The following is a 17,644-nucleotide window of genomic DNA, read 5'->3' on the forward strand; positions in this document are numbered from 1 at the left end:
CTCTCACCATTATCCCTTTTATCAAGATCAATCAACTCTATCTGGGCCACTCTTAGTTGACAATACTCCTCTTAACCATGCCATCTCAACTTCTTATTTGTAGTCACTTGAATTTTGCATAAAAAGTTTACCCATAACTTACTCTCTATCATCACATCTTCACCTCAACTATGCATACTACCCCTTTACTCTAAGCATTTTATGCATTCACATTGAGATTTGTTGATAACTCGCATTTTAGTATCCATTCCTGCTGCTTGACACACTTCTTACAACTGTGCCTGAAGGAGTGTATTACTCAGGGACATCATGATGCCAATTATCAAATACTGCCATCCATAGCCCACGTCACTTACACGCCTCTATTACTATTAATTCGGAATGTACGTCTCAGCCAACATTACTTGCACATAAGTCTCTAACAACAGCCAACCATCTCTAGCAACAACCAGCCATCTTGCTCTGATACCGAATGTCACGGTGCCAGAATGTTGAGCCTTTGGTACCCATGTGGTGCTTAGACTCAGCTCATAATCTAGACCAGCCATGTATATTCTGAGGATCTTTGCATAATATCCGACTACTGGACTCATCTTGTAATATATATATATATATATATAAGGGTCTTGCACAACCGAGTATGAGCTCAAGGGCTTAAGGCATCCCGGGCAGCATAGAACTGCCTATACCGAAACCTTAACTTGAGGAGAGATGCGCACTATAGGCTTTCGGCCTTATAGTGTCCATAGAGCTCCTTCTCTACGAGACATCAGCCCCTCTTGATAGAACATGATGCCCGCATCCTAGCTCACTCAGGCCGGTCTGCATACCGACCCCAGGGCAGCGGATAGCATTATGCTAGGTCTCCCCTCTCATATTCTTGGTCCAAATACAATCCAACATGCTATTCTCATCTCCAATAGCCTTACTTTATCAATAGGGTCACTATGGTATGGCACCATGGATAGGGATGCTGGACTCACACCCCTACATCTAGTCTTACCAGTGATGGTGGTTTGTTTCGTGATTCTAGAGGAAAATGACTTGGGGGCTTTTCTCTCAATATTGGTCCCTTTTCAATTTTGATAAGGGAGTTATTGGCCATTCAGCCAGGTCTTATTGTTGCCTGGGATGGTGGGTTTCGGCAGTTTATTGTGGAGTCTGATTGTTTGGAGGCTGTGAGATTAGTCCTTTCAGATTTACACCCTGCTCATCTGCTCATCCTTTGGCAGCTATTGTCTTGGATATTCGGAGTTTTTTGGTCCGTGATTAGGAGTACTCTCTTCGTCATGTTTACCGGTAAGCCAATTTTACAGCTGATCATCTAGCTAGGTTGGGTCATTCTATCCCTTCCTTGTTATATATTTGGGATTTTAATCCTGCTTCGTTATCCTTGATTCTTTCGGCCGATGCTTGCCGTATCAGCTTTTTAGGATAGGTCTTTTCTTTTATGCTCATTTATGTTAAAAAAAAAAAAAGTAATTGTAAAAGAATTAAAAATCAATAAAAATTTTTGAATATAACCAAGAAAATTATAATTATTAAATTATCCTATTATCTAAATAATTTATGTTGATCTAATGAAGATAAAAATTTTTATTTTAAATTACGCGGGAATGGAAATTGATTGAGTACATAATTCATCCTCAAACTTTAACTTTTAATTCTGCAATACCCTTAACTTTATAAATGATTTATCATACACTTGAACTTGCATATGTTGGTAACATTTCACACTAAAAATAACAATATATATTTATTAGAAAAATAAGTTTTTTACACTTTTTAATTATTTAGTAGATATTGAATTGATGTAATTTTATAAATTAAAGTGTTGTAAAATAAATTTATAAAGTTAAAATAATTAATAGATGTAATTTCATAAATTAAAATTTTAAAAGATAAAAGTAACATAATTAAAATAATAAATTTTATCCAACCGAAACGTCATTAAATATGTAAAATAATTCAAAGTTTTCAGATAGTCAGTCAATTGTCAAAGTCTCATGTTTGACTCTGATACGCAAACGGATAAACTAACCTTAATTATTCTTAATAAATGACAAAGAACACTACATATTTCTTAATTATTCTATCATCATCACAGCCTTACCAGTCGGCCGGCCGCCGTCGTCTCCGCCTGTCTGTCTCTTCTCTCCTCTGTATTTATATTTGAAAAAACATATGTATATGGAAGAGGTAAATCATCAAAGAATAAGAACAAACGGGATCTGGTTACATATTGCAGAGAAAGGCAAAGGACCATTAGTTCTTCTCCTTCATGGTTTTCCTGAATTTTGGTATTCATGGCGTCATCAGATAAGCTTCCTCGCCAACCATGGCTACCATGTTGTTGCTCCTGATTTGAGAGGCTATGGCGATTCTGATTCTCCACTTTCCCCTACCTCTTATACTATTTTTCACCTTGTTGGTGATCTAATTGGCATTCTTGACCATTTTGGTCAACAACAGGTTCTTTTTCTTTCTCAGTCTGTCTTCTTCCATATGCACATAACTGATTCTTTATATATACATATATATATATATATATATATATATATATATATAGTTTTCTTGAATTTATGATTTGGGTATTTTCATATACTTAAAATTTAGTATTTACGAGTATTTAACAACGGTCTGTTGCTCATTGTATTTTAATTCTCGCTAAAAAAAACAATTGAACACAATAAATTAATAATCATAAATTCAAAAATCGAAAAAAAATATTATAATAATTTACAAACTTTAATTGTATAGAATAAGAAAATAGTACTCAACAATAAAAATAATAGTAATGACTTTCTTATAATAAATAATAATTTTCTATTAAAAAGTAAACAATAATAATTATAATAAAAATAAACTTAAACTAACTTATCTGGTGGGTGGGTACAAGTTAAAAATTGAATGGTCGGTGATTAAATTTAAGATATTATAATATTTTTTGCATAAATACAAATTTGGAAAATTTAAAAGTTTCAATTATAACCGAAATCTGATAACATTGATAACACATAGAATAATATTAATATTGAATTAAAATTGATAAAAATTAAAATTAATACATTAATGATTAATACCCTAATTGGGAATACATATGATTTTATATGTTTTAATCCTAACTAATGGACTTGGTGATATTGAAGGCTTTTGTGGTTGGACATGACTGGGGAGCTCTTCTTGGTTGGCACATGAGTCTACTCAGGCCTGATAGAGTCAAGGGACTAATAGCCATCTCTGTTCCATATTTTCAAAGAAACCCTAATGCTAAGGTTATTGAAGCTTTTAGAACTATCTATGGAGATGGGTTTTACATATGTCAATTCCAGGTATATGCCTTTCTCTTTAAACTTTGCATACTTGCGTTTCTTGTATGTTTATGACTTGTTTGGTTGGGTGCAGGAACCTGGAAGAGCCGAGAAAGCATTTGCAAGATATGATTATTTGACCGTGATGAAGAAGTTTTTATTGATAACTAAGACTGATAAATTAATAGCTCCAATGGGAATGGAAATCATTGATTATTTGCAGACACCGGCAGTGTTGCCCCCATGGATAACAGAAGAAGAATTACAGGTTTACGCAGATAAGTTTCAAGAAACTGGTTTCACTGGTCCTCTTAACTACTACCGTGCTATGGACTTGTAAGTGCAAATACACTCTAATTTCATTTCTTTGGTTCATAACTCACTAAAATTATAGGATAATTACTATTTAATCTTTGAAGTTTCACCCTAATTACTATGTCATCCCTCCTTTTTAATCAAAATTTTAATTCCATTGAACTATTTAATTTTCGGTTCAAAATTTTCATTTACGTACTTAAATACCATATAGTATTTGACTATTCAGTCTTTCATATTTAATATTGCATTACTATTTAGTCACTTATATGTATTATTTTCATCAGCAATTAACGGTTAAAGCATATTATTTTAAATAGTTTAACATAATTAAATTTTAAGATGAATCAATATGGTCACTTTAAAAGAAAGAAAGAAGTAGTCAGACTTAATTTATAGACTAATAATAGTATTTTCTGTAAAATTACTGAGTGAAAAATTTATGAAAAATATAAATGATTACAGGAACTGGGAGCTGTGTGGACCATGGCAAGGATCAAAGATTACTGTACCAGCAAAATTCATAGTTGGTGACAAAGATATTGGGTTCGATACTGCTGGTACAAAAGAATATGTACTGGGGGACACTTTCAAGCATTTTGTTCCTGATCTTCAGGTTGTAATTTTGGATGGTCATCATTTTATCCAGCAAGAGAAAGCTCAACAAGTCTCAGAGGAAATTCTTACCTTTCTCCACAAATTTTCTGTAGAATGATAAATTAAATTAGGAAAAAACATTTTTTATGTTTTAATTATATCCACATTTATCACAGCACGATCATCATGTAATCATGTTAGTGTCCGAGTTTGGAGTCTGGGCCAGGTTATTTGTATTTCTCTTATTATGGTTTATGAAGTTTCTTTTTCATTTAACAAATTATATCCACATGTCAACTTTTAATATTTGCAGTTTTTTCAATTTTATAAATTTTACGATATCAAATCATGTCATAAATTATGAGGCCGCATGATTCCTAGAAGAGAGGAGATACCTAGTTGTTGACGATGTTTGGAATGGTCTAGAAACTGCATTTCCCTAAGGCAAATTCGGAAATAAAGTGACGCTCACCACCCAAAACAAGGAGGTTGCTTACAAGTGGGAGCTGGAAGCATTCCCCATGAACGGAGGATTTTAACAGAAGAAGAAAGTTTATTATTGCTCAAAAATAAAGCATTCCCTCAAAAAGCAACAGTTTGCCCCCAGAGTTAGAGACGGTTGGAAGAGACATTGTGGTCAAATGTGGATTATTGCCTCTGGGCAGTGGTAGTACCGGGCGGTTTATTATCCAGGAAAAGGATATCAATAAAGGAATGGCAGCTGACTACTTAATAACATCAGCTGGCAACTTAATCCAAGGCGAAGATCGGATAGCTGCAGTTTTAGCCCTAATAAGCTATAATGATATGCCTTCGCACTTGGGATCATGCTTTCTCTACTTGGGATTATTCCCTGAGGATGTTTCCATCCAAAGGAAAAAATTGATCTGCCTATGGGTTGCAGAAGGATTTTTATCCAAAGGAAGAAATAGGTGTTGCTGAGAAATGCCTAATGAGCTGTTTTATAGGTGTGCGATTCAAGTGGAAAGAATTAACTCTCTTGCAACAAGGTAGATTCAGCAGCATCTCACTTAAATAAATCCTGAATGCATGCTATCCACTCTTCCTATGATCAATATTCTTTTTTAAAACATTCCGCATCTCACTTTCACTCCCTTCTGTTATCCAATCGAGAGTGTAATTTTGAGACCTGAGCAATCACAAGAAAATTGTTTGCTAGGTCAACAGTATTAAGAATCCCGCTTTGACTACATTTCAAATCCACACAAGGCATACAAGGGTGACAAGCTAGCTAGCTAATTGGTTAGTACTAATTTTTTAGCATTGGTTGACCCAAGTCTAAGTAAGCTCATATTGTACATTTTCACCTTATTACCCAATTCACCTCTACCCTTTCAACTTCTAATGAACAGTATGTGAAACTTTAGAGCAGAGAAGAAACTTCTCAAGAGAATACCAATGGTGATCTAGAAAATGGTGCATTTGAGACATCTCCTCCTCTATACTCCAATTGATTCTCCAGAGAGTGAACATCTAATAATGGATGCCTTAACAAATCTACAAACGCTACCCTATATAGAGGCTGGAAGCTGATCAGAACACGGTTTAGCCAATTATTTCAACAATTGGATGAAGCACAGCCTTAATTCATTCTGTACTGCTTCAATCTGAACAAGAAGCATGGCCACCCGAATGCAAATTTTCTCACCGTGACCGTCTCCTAAAGCCGTGTTTCTATGGAAAGATTAGAGAAGTTACCTGACCCATATGACTTCCCACCTAATCTCATTAAGCTAACTCTTTACAACTCCCACCTTCAGAAAGATTCAATTAGTAAGCTGGAAAGACCGCCAAACCTAAAAATGCTTGTTTTGGGAAATGGGTCCATATAACTGGGGGGATATGACATTCTCCTCCAAAGGATTCCTCAACTGCAAATTCTGTGATCCCACCTTTTGAAAGAATTAGAGAATTGGACATTGGAAGAAAAGTCAGTACCAAAGCTGAAGCATTTAATGATAAATCACTGTGAGGAACTACAATGCATTCCGGAAGGATTAAAGCATGCGACTAACCTCGAAGAACTAGAGATTGTTGGAATGCCAGTAGAGTTTGAATACAGGCTGAACAAAGGATTTCCCTAAATTCAGACAAGTACCATCAATCAAATCTACCAATGATATTTTCACAATCAGTAATCAGACAGTTCTTTGTCCTTTTCATTTATATTTTTCAACAAATTTTCTAAGCATTTCAACAAATACAAGTGCAAGAAAGCACACATACAGACACACTCCTAAGAAGATATGCACGGTATACAATTGTGTATTTACAAATATTGACAAATATGGATGAATGTACACAGGAAGGCACCCATGCATGCAAACATGAATGCCCCATACATAAATGTGTAATGTTAGAAATTTTTATTGGGGGCAGAGAAATAAAGGCACACTAAATGAACATGTATCAGAAGTTAAAAGAGCCTCACTTTCTATATTTGTTATGGATTTCAGAAGTCTCAACAGCCAGCACAATGTTAGTCATGAAGGATGCTTCATTTCAATGAACACTCTGTATAAACTGAAAGAGGCAAATTTTCCCCTTGCTTCTCCCTAATTTCACAGACAGCCTGAAGATGGAGCTCAACCTGATAGTGCAAAGAAAAATTTCCCATGTACCTGTAAGATTAATTAAACAAGTGTACTCCTGTTTATTATCTCAAAAATGTGTTCTCTTTTTTTTTTTTTTTTTTTTTATGGTGTGCACGTGTATGAGTGAGAGAGAGAGAGAGAGAGAGAGAGAGAGTCCATTAAGCATTCACCCATCTCTGTTTCTCGCATAACAACAAATAATAATACGATACCTGACATGAAGCAAGGTCACTGCTGTTCAGTTTTCTTGAAGATGTACTCCATGTTAAGGAGGTCCATTGGAATCTAAGTGGTGTAGACACAAGTCAGACTGATTGTAACCCACTGTCTACTATTTCTTTTCCAGTTTCTTTCTTGCATGGATAATGTCCTACTATATGTCCTATATTCTAATGGCATTGTGATATCAAGAAAGATGCAGTTTTTGTACCTTCCCTTATTTCCCAAAAAGTGATTATTTTTTCCCCTGATTTCCACTTAAGAACCATAAACAATCTAATGTTTAAAGTCAAAAGAAAAAAAAAAAAGTTGTCAATAATTGTTACAAAATTCTGTGAGACTCATCCGCATTTTAATCCTTGTCCTTTCAACCCCAATTCACTATTAATCAATTCTAACTACAAAAACAATGTGAACAAAATTGAGAAATTAGAAAAAGCTAATCGTTCCTTCTTGTCAATTTCAGCAACTTAAGGACATTCTCATACACAATAAATGTTATTGAAGCAGCAGGAACATTTTTAAGAAGGCTCGGTGTGATCCCCTTGTAGAAACCTCGAAATCCCTCAAACCTGAAAACCCCAATGGAGAACAACGTAAAAATGGGAGTAGAAGAAAGTAAAATAAATATTTATTATCGAAGTAACATCTGAATCTGCATAAAAGTAAGTTTCTCGTTTAGCAATATAGGCGGAAGAGGATGATATCATTTTCATTTCTTTAGCATTCACAATTAATCCGATAATAGCTTGGATTGGAATTATCCTAGGTGTTTCAGTACTTGTGCCATTTACATTGGGCGTAAATCCAATTATCATTATCTTTGTTGGTTCACCTAAGAAAAAAAATCTGCGTAAATATAACTATTATATGCTTAATACAGATATCTTATTCATCAATAAAAGACTAAATGCATCAAGCATGTGAAGCCCTTAAAATAGAGCAACATTCAATACAATTTTTGTCGCTACAATGATAACTATGTGAACACCGAACTTATTCCCACTGACCAGAAAGGAACTTTTGCTTCAATCTCACCCCCTTCCTTTCCTTCGTATCAAAGGGAGGTCACTAGTTGAAAATAAACAATTGGTGGAATGGGATCACAGGTATGCCTATCAATGGGGAAAAAAAAAAAAAGGTTCTTCTCACCGCACAGTTTCCTTCACCACATGCCAGCTATCCATATATTTTGGAACTCCACCTGTACTAGGTCGTTGCTGCAGAAGTGGAAAAAGGAATCCCAAATTCAGGTCATTAATGAGCAAGAGGCTTAACCTACAAAAATACCTCAAACTTATCGACATGTGCAAAATCACTCTAAGATGACCTTTGTATCTTGAGCACCTCCAATTAGCACCCCAAATTGAGTTAGGGTTAGGGTTTAGAATAAAAAAATAGTATTATGGGTCCCATTTGACCACCTTAGGTTAATTTAACCCAATAACTCAAAATAAATGAAACTCACCGTTTTGAAAATATTGACTATCCAAATCTCTTCAAACTCCTTTATTGATCCAACGTTCTCTACTTCCCTTCCTTCCATCTGTCTTTCTCAACTCTATCTCTCTCTCACAAGTGATGCTCGTTGAAACTCCATTATCACAATGAAATTGCAGATGTTACTGGTATGAGTACCAAGCCCCAATACATCTGAAGTTGATAATTAGGTAGGATTTCTTTAGGTTTTATTTAATTTGGGGATCCTAGGGTTTGCAAATTTTTGAAGGTTTAGTAAGAGACACAATGGAGATGACGTTCGGTATTAATGTGAGTGAGGGTCGATGAATACAATAACTAACAACTCTAGCCTGGTAAATCCATCATGTGAGTGACGTTTATTTGTATTTGTATAGGATAGAAGTTTTAGCATTCTCTCATTTTGGGATTGCTTTGGTTTGGCATGATTGCAAGTGAATTTGATTATTCCTTTGTTAATGAAGCACGACTTTGCTGTCATTGTGAATATTTCTTCTCTTTTGTTTGTTTGTTCTTTTGGTTTAATCTGTTATTGAGTACATTGCATTATCCTTCAGAAATTGATTATAATAACTTTGTTCCTAATCTGATATGCAGCAACATTTTAAGTGAAAGATCACAGATCACAAATAGCAAAATTTACATGACTAATGAAGCTTCCAAGAAAACAAATAGCTGCGAGAGGTTGAGAGAGGCTGTAAAATCAGTGAGTTTTAGAGTGATTCTGGACCCTTAGGTTCAGTTAACGAGCATCACTTGTGTGAGAGAGAGAGAGAGAGAGAGTTGCGAAAGACAGATGGAAGGAAGAGAAGTAGAGAACGTTGGATCGATAAAGGAGTTGAAGAGATCGGATAGTTAATATTTCCAAAACAGTGAGTTTCACTTATTTTGAGTTATTGGGTTAAATTAACCTAAGATGGTCAAGTGGGACCCATAATAGTAATTTTTTTATTCTAAACCCTAACCCTAATTGGAGTGCTCATATATCTAAGTTTGATAATGGAAGTGCCCAAGATACAAAGGTCATTTTAGAGTGATTTTGCAACGTATCGATAAGTTCGGGGTATTTTTGTAGGTTAAGCCATGAGCAAGACAAGTAACAAGAATAATCCTATCAATCCTATTAATACTTTGTTGCCCTAGCCAATAAGACTATAATAGCTTGATCTGTCTTTTTGGAAGACTGACATAGTTTCAAATTACACATGGAAAGAGAATAGTATTTGCTCCCAAGAGGACATCCCCACAGTAAAGGTGGGCCTCCATCAAGGTCTCAAGTCCAAATTCTGCTGGGTGCACTAGGAAGGTTATCAGAAAAGGAAGGTTACCCTCATTTTGTAGACATTTAATATTTCAATTTACTCAAAAAAGAGAAATAGAGATGGATAGATAGACAAATAGACAAAATGAGTTGTCAGAGAGAGGAGAGAAATTTAGAAGTAGTTATACCTGCAACCGAGCTCGAACAACCTGGAAAAAAGGTAGATAATCAGACAACTATATTAGATATTATATTCAACTAATGGGGTATCAACCAAATGTCCATTACATCACAAATAAGAATGACCACCTGAAATGGGTACGTAAAAATAATGGCAGCAACTTTAGATGACCCGCCAAGGACCGCATAATCAATTGAATTCTGTGAAAAAAGCGGATGTCAATAGTCATAAATCTTTAGAAGTTGCATGTAGCAAAGAAAAAAGAAAAGAATTTGTTTTTCTCATGAAGCCAGGAATTAGATTCAAATGAATGCCAAACAATAGGCAATCAATCGGTCATTCTAATTGAAGATTTCAGTCAGAGTTATCTCTGCCTTTCCCTTTTTAACTATATATACTCATATGGATAGCACCAACAAAACTTTCAAATCAATTCCTTTGAGGAAAATTAGGCTTTGCACACATGGACAAACATTAACACCGACACCATGTCATCACAGAAGGACTTTCTCTCCATCAACAGGAGAAAAAATTTCCTGGTTGAAAGCAGGAATTCTTAGTCTTGGACAGGATAATCATGCAGCCACAGGACAAACTTTTTAGTTAGGTACATTACTTTGACATCAATCATGGAGAACTACTAAAGTACAAGTGAATATCAACTGGATGCATACCAACAGATCATTATCAGATCTTCCACTCTTCCTTTGGTTTTCTTTAGACTTATATTCAACAATAGCTTTTCGAAGCTCCTCATATGCTGTGAACTGAATAGCACCATGAGAAACCTGCTGAAGCAACAAAAAATTAGTCATGAAAATGAACATTAAAGAAGTTTCAATACGAATTGAACCAGTTGATATAGATATCATCTGAACTTTCATGCATATCCCTATTATGTCCCCAGAATCACTTTTATCAACGCTGCTGGTTGCAGTTTCCTCCAACGAGATATACATACAAGTGCATGTTTTTCAGCCAGTTTCATTAACATATTAGATTAATAACATCCAAACAAGTTTTGCTATACTTTTGGGGAAAAAAAACTACAAATCTCCCCTCAAATTAGCTTTTACAAGAAAAATCCAGTAGAACATGATAAATAATAAAGATGCATATGAGGCTTCTCCCTGTCTATGCAGCAAAAGATTAGAATAATCAGCAACAGCCAGATCCCAAGCATAAACATTGTCAAGACTTTATATCATAAAGCGACAAAAAAACAGAGACTCGTCTCTATTACTGACCAAGTGACCATAGACAAAGGAAAATCTTCAATCTGCATCTGTTAAAGTACGATGTAAAATATAACACAGGAATAATAAGAAAATCAAAAAGACAAACTTTTATAACTAACCAGGAATAGAGCAGGAACAATCCCTTTATAAAGTGCCCTCCACCCTTCCTCCCTCAATATTGTTTTTAAGGCATCTGAAATTTAATTAGACAAAAGAAACTATAACAAAATTTTGTCTAAAATAATATCTGAACAAAATATGGTTAAAGTTTACATTGATAAAATAATCTTCCTAACACAAAAAGAATAGGCACGAGAACAAAAGTCTTCATCCAAAAGAATATAAATTCACCCATAGTTCATGCAATGAATCATGTCAACGGGGCTATAGTATCATCTAAATGCCTAACAACATGCTGCAAATAAGGACCCAGCATCAGCCAAAATCAATCTTAAGAAAAGGCTATCTTTTAATATCAAAGAATCATCATGATGATTAAAATTTGCAGCATGGCAAATAACAAAACTTGGTTAAAAATAATATTCTAATTCAAAGTTGATATGACTCACTAGGAAAGACATCTCAGATAGCATATTATTAGCTAGTTAATGTAGGATGCAGAGCAGACCATAAAGCCCAGAATAGGGTTGATTTTGATGCAGAGGAGTCTGAAGCTGCAACCTTGTCTTTACAAGCCATATTGGATTTGTACACAAGGAAACCTGGAATAAGGTAAACGATAGCAACATATTGATAGGTATAACTCTCTTGGTTGATAAAGAAATGAAAAAGGTAGTATATCTTCTACAAGCAGCTGAGTTCCAGCAAGAGAATATCTCAACAGTTCTATTTCTGATATGCACTTATCCATGAAAGAAGTACTAATGCTTAATGTAGTGGCTGAGCTTCTTCCCATGTATCAGCAACACTCATTAAGCATCCATCTCACTATAGAATGACATTTTTTTGAAAAAAAAAATAGAAATAAGAATTGTACCAGTAACACCTGTCTTCTGTTTTGTTCTCTTTCTTTTCTGGTACATTTAAACCTTAATGTATGCATGGTGTATATCACCATCAAATGTATGTCAATCCTAAAGGGTTCTTCTTGTTCTATCTTCTGAATCTTGACCATCTCCAGACCCCTAATTTTTATTTTCATTATCTTCTTGTTATAGATTTTGATGTTGATAAGGAATATTTTCTCCCAATTCATATCATTATTGAAAGTTCAAAAATACTTACTAAAGCTCCAGCTTCTGCAGCAGATGCAAGATGAAGACCAGGGCTCAACTTCTCATCCCTGTTCTTAGAATATCTTTGTTTGGCTCTGCCATAGCTACAAATAGAATATGAAATAAAACACCTGGAAGTCATTAATGAATATAACAACACAATAATTCCATTTCAAATGATGGAAGTAGACTTGACTCCATCTCTATGTTGACCTTATGCTACTGACTGAGTTTTATAATGTTCAAAGAATCATGATTGCTGAACTATGAATTGATAATTGGTTATGAATGACAAAGAGGATGGTTGTCAAATCGGAGAGAACTGGCCTTTAATCAAGAACAAGAGTCAAGGAAAGGGAAAAGAGATAGCACATCTGTGCAATTCCTCAGCAACAAAATGAAGTTCTAATATGCTGAGAATCAACTAATTTGGAAGAAACAATTTCAACCATAAAGCCAAAGATATAGGAACTTTTTAGTGTTAACCAAGGCTGCCTTGTAAAGAAAATAAGATAAGACACATCATTAACGAGAACTCAAATGTAGTTAAGACTTGTAGAAATCTAATATTTAAAAACGAAAGGCAGAAACTCTAGGTTGAAAAAATATGCATCAGGTAGGCTGATTGCAAATTTTTCATAAATGGCTTCTCTCTCTATCTGTCTATCCCCTCCTTTTGGTGGGAGTGGGTTGTGTTGGGGGAAACAAATGGCACATTAATGTTGCAAAACAAGCATCTAATAAATATATAAATACACAAAAAATTGATGAAAAAGAATGGTTCCCCCTTGACCTCCTAGCCAAAAAGAAATTAAATGTACCTGACTCCCAAAAATCATTTTTAAAGTAGGCAATGCATATATGGTCTTCATTAGTAAATCAGAGGACAGAAAAGGAAATCATAACAATAAGGTGCTCAATTAAAACAACTATCAAAACTGACACTTACAAGAAAAAATATAAACCCCATGAAACTGTTGAACCAAGAACTGAAGGAAGGAAACCTGAATAAAGCCCTTTCAAACCCTGAAACAAAATGCAAGATGGTTGTTTTGGTTAAACAAGGAGTAAATAAAAGGAAGTTTTCCATGTCAAAAGATAGCCTTCGCTTTTACTAGCAGCAGGAACAAGATGAGTCACAATCCCGTCCAGTATAAACCAGCAAGCATTTCCCATCAATGACAATAATGCTCAACTTATATGCCAACCACAACGAGCCTCTCTACAAAAGGCCATTTTCTTGTACCAGAGGTCAAATCTACTACTACTCTTTTACTTGACATGAAAAATGTCCCAAGTCTCTTCTGAACATGGATAATCCTCAATTAGCAAGCAACCTAGGATAGTAGCTCATAAAAGTGATTCATAATCCATATAGTTCTATTTTCTCTAAAAGATACATTCTCTCCCAAAGTAGATCAATAAAAGGAAAAGTGTAATGATGCAGCATTATTTTTGTGTAAAGATCTCTGGAATTACTTAAGATGGTGTCTTCAACATTCAATCATTAAATAGCATTGTGTAATGTATCTAGGACCTTAATCCTTATTTGTGATGAAAAATAAGAAAACCGTATAAAAGTTCAGCAGTTCCATTGTCTACCTGCACATTGTTTTCCAATAGCCAAATGTACAGAGGTGAACATGGCTATGCTACATGACAGGAAAAGAAAAACTCAGCCCAAATTTCCCATGAGAAAGAGTCAAAGATCTATGCTTACCAATATAAGTTGCATCCAAACCCTTCAGGCCACCAGCAACACAAACACAACTAACTTCATTTTAGATTTGTGTCATTATTATGTAGGCTTATTGGAGTGCTAAATCAGTCATATCATTTGCTTATGACAGACAAATAGCATAAACAAATAAGCAATTTACAGAAAAAAATGGTAACAGTTTAGCATTACACTTCGAACTCACTGAGTAAGCAATTCCCTATAGTGACGTGGCCCTAGGATTAGAAATGCAGTAGTTATTTATTGGGGGTTGGGGACACGTACTTGCCAATCAAGCTCTCCCTTAGAGTAATGTTTTAACATAATGCCAAATAAATACACAATTTTCTTTCCTCACCACGGATTATATCTAAAGTGGCTTCAGTTAATCAGCATTAGTAATTTATCTAACATGAGCATACAGATAGTCCTATGAGCCTTTCTAAATATATCATCCAGTAGTAATTCCATACAGGAAACTCACGTGCTTCATCCTGCTCCTAGAACTTTTTTTACTTTTCTTGTCTTTCATTTGAACCTGAGGTTCATACAATTGGTCCTCCTTATTGAAAGATGAAACGCTTATAGATAATATACCTAGCTAGGAACGCATTAATTATGGAAAATATCAACACTGAGCTTATTAATAAAATCAGGTGTTTAATCTAAATTAATCCTCATTCATTCATATCATTATTATTTTTTTTTTTAATTGACAAGAATTTCCCCTAATAATAAGAATCTCTAACATGTAGGAATCTTCTTTTTCAAGATTTACAAATTTTAGTCTTCTTAATTATTTTAATTTTCTTTATTCTAGTTGTTATATGAAATGCCTTATAGATAGAGATATGCTACAGTCAATATAGTAAAATAAAGCACCCCTTTTGTTCATGTTTTGAATTTTTCCTTTTTGTTTTAAGAGGCACAGTCTCCTCAGCTTGGCAGCTATGGAAAATAGAGATCCAGAGTATTCTTATTTCATGAAAGAAGGTTTAATGAGCTAGAATCAGCATGAAGGGAAGCTCCAAATAGTTCAACCAATATAAAAATAGTAAGACTCATACTAACCATGACATATTAAATAGACGTGAGGCTCAACAACATATTGTTGAAAAACAAAGAAGATTTTGAAGAATCTAAACTTAGATGCTGTTTATTATTACTTTGAAGCTGTTCCTTTTGTTTTAATTGCAGTCATAAAGTATCTTGGGCCAATTTTCACATATCCTACTAAGTCCATCCCCCCAACATTTTTAGTAGTTTCATTCAAAAAAAAAAAAAAAAAAAAAAAAAAAAAAAAAAAAAAAAAAAAAAAAAAAAAAAAAATTATGTAGACATACAGCATCCTGCAGCAAATTATAATGTAACAAAATAAGAAAAACAACATTTTGTTATTAATATATACTCCCATGAAAATATACTCCCATGAAAACGTGCACTGAAAATAATCAATTTCAATATGAGACTAAATAACCTTCTGCAATTAAGAGAAACGAACAATGAAAATGGAAAAACTGAACATTTAAAAAAAAATCAAAATGAAAAGGAAAAGCAAAAACAGAAAGCATATAAATTTCAGAAACAGAAGCTAAAGCATACCTCAGAACGTGCAATAGCTAAAACAGCTTGGGCAGTATTCTTGTAGGTTGGAAGATTGGAGATTCGGCCATCATTAACTATTGAATCATTCATACAAAATTAGCACAGAAAGGGGATAATGGAAAACTGAACATTTAAGAAAACAAAACATCAGACCTTGAAACCTTGTACGAACGACATCGAGAGGGTGTGTAGCTGCGACAGTTGCGAAGCCTGCTACGGCACCGGCTGTGGCGTTTTCCCATTGCCATCTTGAATCTGAGCCGGGCTGTGACTGAGCTACTGACATTTATAGTTCTGAGTTTTAATTGATTGGCAGAAACAACAAGAAATTATTGTTCATTGCATTGCTTCCGTGGAAAAGATACTGTGCGTAGTTACTTGTCACTCTATGCAAACGCAATTCTTTTCCCGGCCAGCGGTGATCGCTTCTGCAACGAAGCGTAGTCGAGCGCGGAGAAGAAACGCAAACACTTCGGCTACTGGCTCTTTCACGCGGCATCCGGAATGATGGAATATTAAGTGCAAGCAAAACGTTGTCGTGGAAGTCTTCTTTCACAGAATGTTTTTGGAGTACCAAAAGTGTTGAATAAAAATATATCTAAGACTTATTAATATTTTGACACATAACATTATAAACAATAAAATATTTATATAAATACCCAATTAGATATGGTTTGATTCATCTTTTAATTCCAATTAGATATGGTTTGATTCATCTTTTAATTCCAATCAAAGGACATGGAAAGTGAAAATTATTAAATTCAAGTACTCCCACTGCAAAAGTTATCATCAATTTGTCTTGATTCGTCTTCTAATGCCTATTAAAGGAGGTAAGAAGTGAAATGTATCAAATTCAAGTATTTTCACTAGAAAAGTTATCTTCAATTTGAGAGAGATATGTAAAACACAGGGTTACCCCTTTTATATAGTCCATAATGTACTGATTGAGCTTCCTATTAATAAAAAAATTACACAAAATAATTACCTTAATAGAAGTTTGATTAAGCTAATTCATGAAACTGATAATTGATATACAAGTCACATCAATTGTATTTTAGAGCTTTTTTATATTACACTCAGTCCATCCCATTTTGTTTGCTTGTAATTCATTTTTTGGATGTTCCAAAATATTTGTAAGGTTTCCAAATTTATATATTTAAATAATTACTTTTTCCATAATAATTTTTATGATTATTTATTAAATTAAATACTTTTATTAATATCTTAATGAATTAGTTATAAAAAAGGGCAAAATAATTTTTGTTGATTAAATTCTTAACATCCGTATTTTATCAAACTATGTAAACAAAATAGGAAGGAGAGAGTATTTGACTATATTAATCTTATCAAAATAATTACTATTAGTCCCCATAATTCCTTTGAGTTTCGATCTTGTGATCGTACTCCCCAACAATATTTTGCAAGCATATTTGCTTTGTAGATCTCCGGATTTCACCCTTACACAAGAAATTTCACAATCTCACCTACTTAAATGAAATGCTATTGAGAGTATCCGTCAATTTTCGGCGACTTTTCCAAGACTTGCATCCCTTATCCCCTTCCACTTTACCGCGGTTGCTGGCACATAGTTAGTCAAGGCTTCTTTATCAAGTCCTGTAATGATTGTGCACTCTACAGAAGATCTTTACAAGCAGTATTGCCCTTCTTCACTCACGCATTTCGGGGGATTGTTCACATCTGATTCAATAGCAAGGAATTTAATAAGAGCATATTCATGTAAAAGAGCTAACATATGATTTGTGAATAGACGACATAGGACATGCTTCCTAGGCTCACTGCTTTCTTGGATGATTCTCTTTTCTTACGAAAGAATATAGATTCAATAGCAACTGGAAAGTAGGAAGAAACAC

At 34.3% G+C, this 17,644-nt stretch overlaps 2 protein-coding genes and 2 pseudogenes across 3 annotated transcripts; 3 read left to right on the forward strand and 1 right to left on the reverse strand.

The window, feature by feature from the left end:
• The first annotated feature begins 2,041 nt into the window (after positions 1–2,041).
• LOC105634608 (alpha/beta-Hydrolases superfamily protein) lies at positions 2,042–4,506 on the forward strand. Its single transcript, XM_012217484.4, has 4 exons — positions 2,042–2,472; positions 3,150–3,332; positions 3,406–3,647; positions 4,092–4,506. The coding sequence occupies exons 1-4, from the start codon at positions 2,185–2,187 to the stop codon at positions 4,339–4,341; spliced, it is 963 nt and encodes a 320-aa protein (XP_012072874.1). The 5' UTR covers positions 2,042–2,184; the 3' UTR covers positions 4,342–4,506.
• Positions 4,507–4,600: 94 nt separating this feature from the next.
• On the forward strand, positions 4,601–5,449 carry LOC110009495 (disease resistance protein RPM1-like; annotated as a pseudogene).
• Positions 5,450–5,609: 160 nt separating this feature from the next.
• On the forward strand, positions 5,610–6,561 carry LOC149496716 (putative disease resistance RPP8-like protein 2; annotated as a pseudogene).
• Positions 6,562–7,354: 793 nt separating this feature from the next.
• FOLT1 (folate transporter 1) lies at positions 7,355–16,296 on the reverse strand. Of its 2 annotated transcripts, none has more exons than XM_012217485.4 (11): positions 15,927–16,296; positions 15,771–15,847; positions 13,401–13,477; positions 12,462–12,555; positions 11,845–11,938; positions 11,336–11,409; positions 10,653–10,769; positions 10,107–10,178; positions 9,986–10,006; positions 8,210–8,277; positions 7,355–7,629 (listed from the first exon to the last, which is right to left on the reverse strand). In XM_012217485.4, exons 1-11 carry the CDS (start codon positions 16,057–16,059, stop codon positions 7,497–7,499), a joined length of 960 nt encoding a protein of 319 aa, XP_012072875.1. In that variant the 5' UTR covers positions 16,060–16,296; the 3' UTR covers positions 7,355–7,496. The 2 variants fall into 2 exon arrangements, with proteins under 2 accessions (XP_012072875.1, XP_012072876.1); XM_012217486.4 differs by having other exon boundaries at positions 10,653–10,766; positions 15,927–16,294.
• Between the last annotated feature and the right edge of the window lie 1,348 nt (positions 16,297–17,644).

This window comes from Jatropha curcas, chromosome 4, assembly GCF_041381405.1.
Source record: "Jatropha curcas cultivar XTBG-Jc1 chromosome 4, XTBG_Jcur_1.0, whole genome shotgun sequence".
NCBI classification, from domain to species: Eukaryota; Viridiplantae; Streptophyta; class Magnoliopsida; order Malpighiales; family Euphorbiaceae; genus Jatropha; species Jatropha curcas.

Excerpts from the sequence above, each read along its gene's own strand:
- LOC105634608 (XM_012217484.4), top strand. The coding sequence starts at position 2,185 with ATGTATATGGAAGAGGTAAATCATCAAAGAATAAGAACAAACGGGATC. Across the intron at positions 2,473-3,149 it reads ACCATTTTGGTCAACAACAG|GCTTTTGTGGTTGGACATGA; the intron begins GTTCTTTTTCTT and ends GTGATATTGAAG. Across the intron at positions 3,333-3,405 it reads TTTACATATGTCAATTCCAG|GAACCTGGAAGAGCCGAGAA; the intron begins GTATATGCCTTT and ends GGTTGGGTGCAG.
- FOLT1 (XM_012217485.4), bottom strand. The coding sequence starts at position 16,059 with ATGTCAGTAGCTCAGTCACAGCCCGGCTCAGATTCAAGATGGCAATGG. Across the intron at positions 13,478-15,770 it reads TAGCTATTGCACGTTCTGAG|GGTTTGAAAGGGCTTTATTC; the intron begins GTATGCTTTAGC and ends ATTTTGTTTCAG. Across the intron at positions 11,939-12,461 it reads CTGCAGAAGCTGGAGCTTTA|GTTTCCTTGTGTACAAATCC; the intron begins GTAAGTATTTTT and ends ACCTTATTCCAG.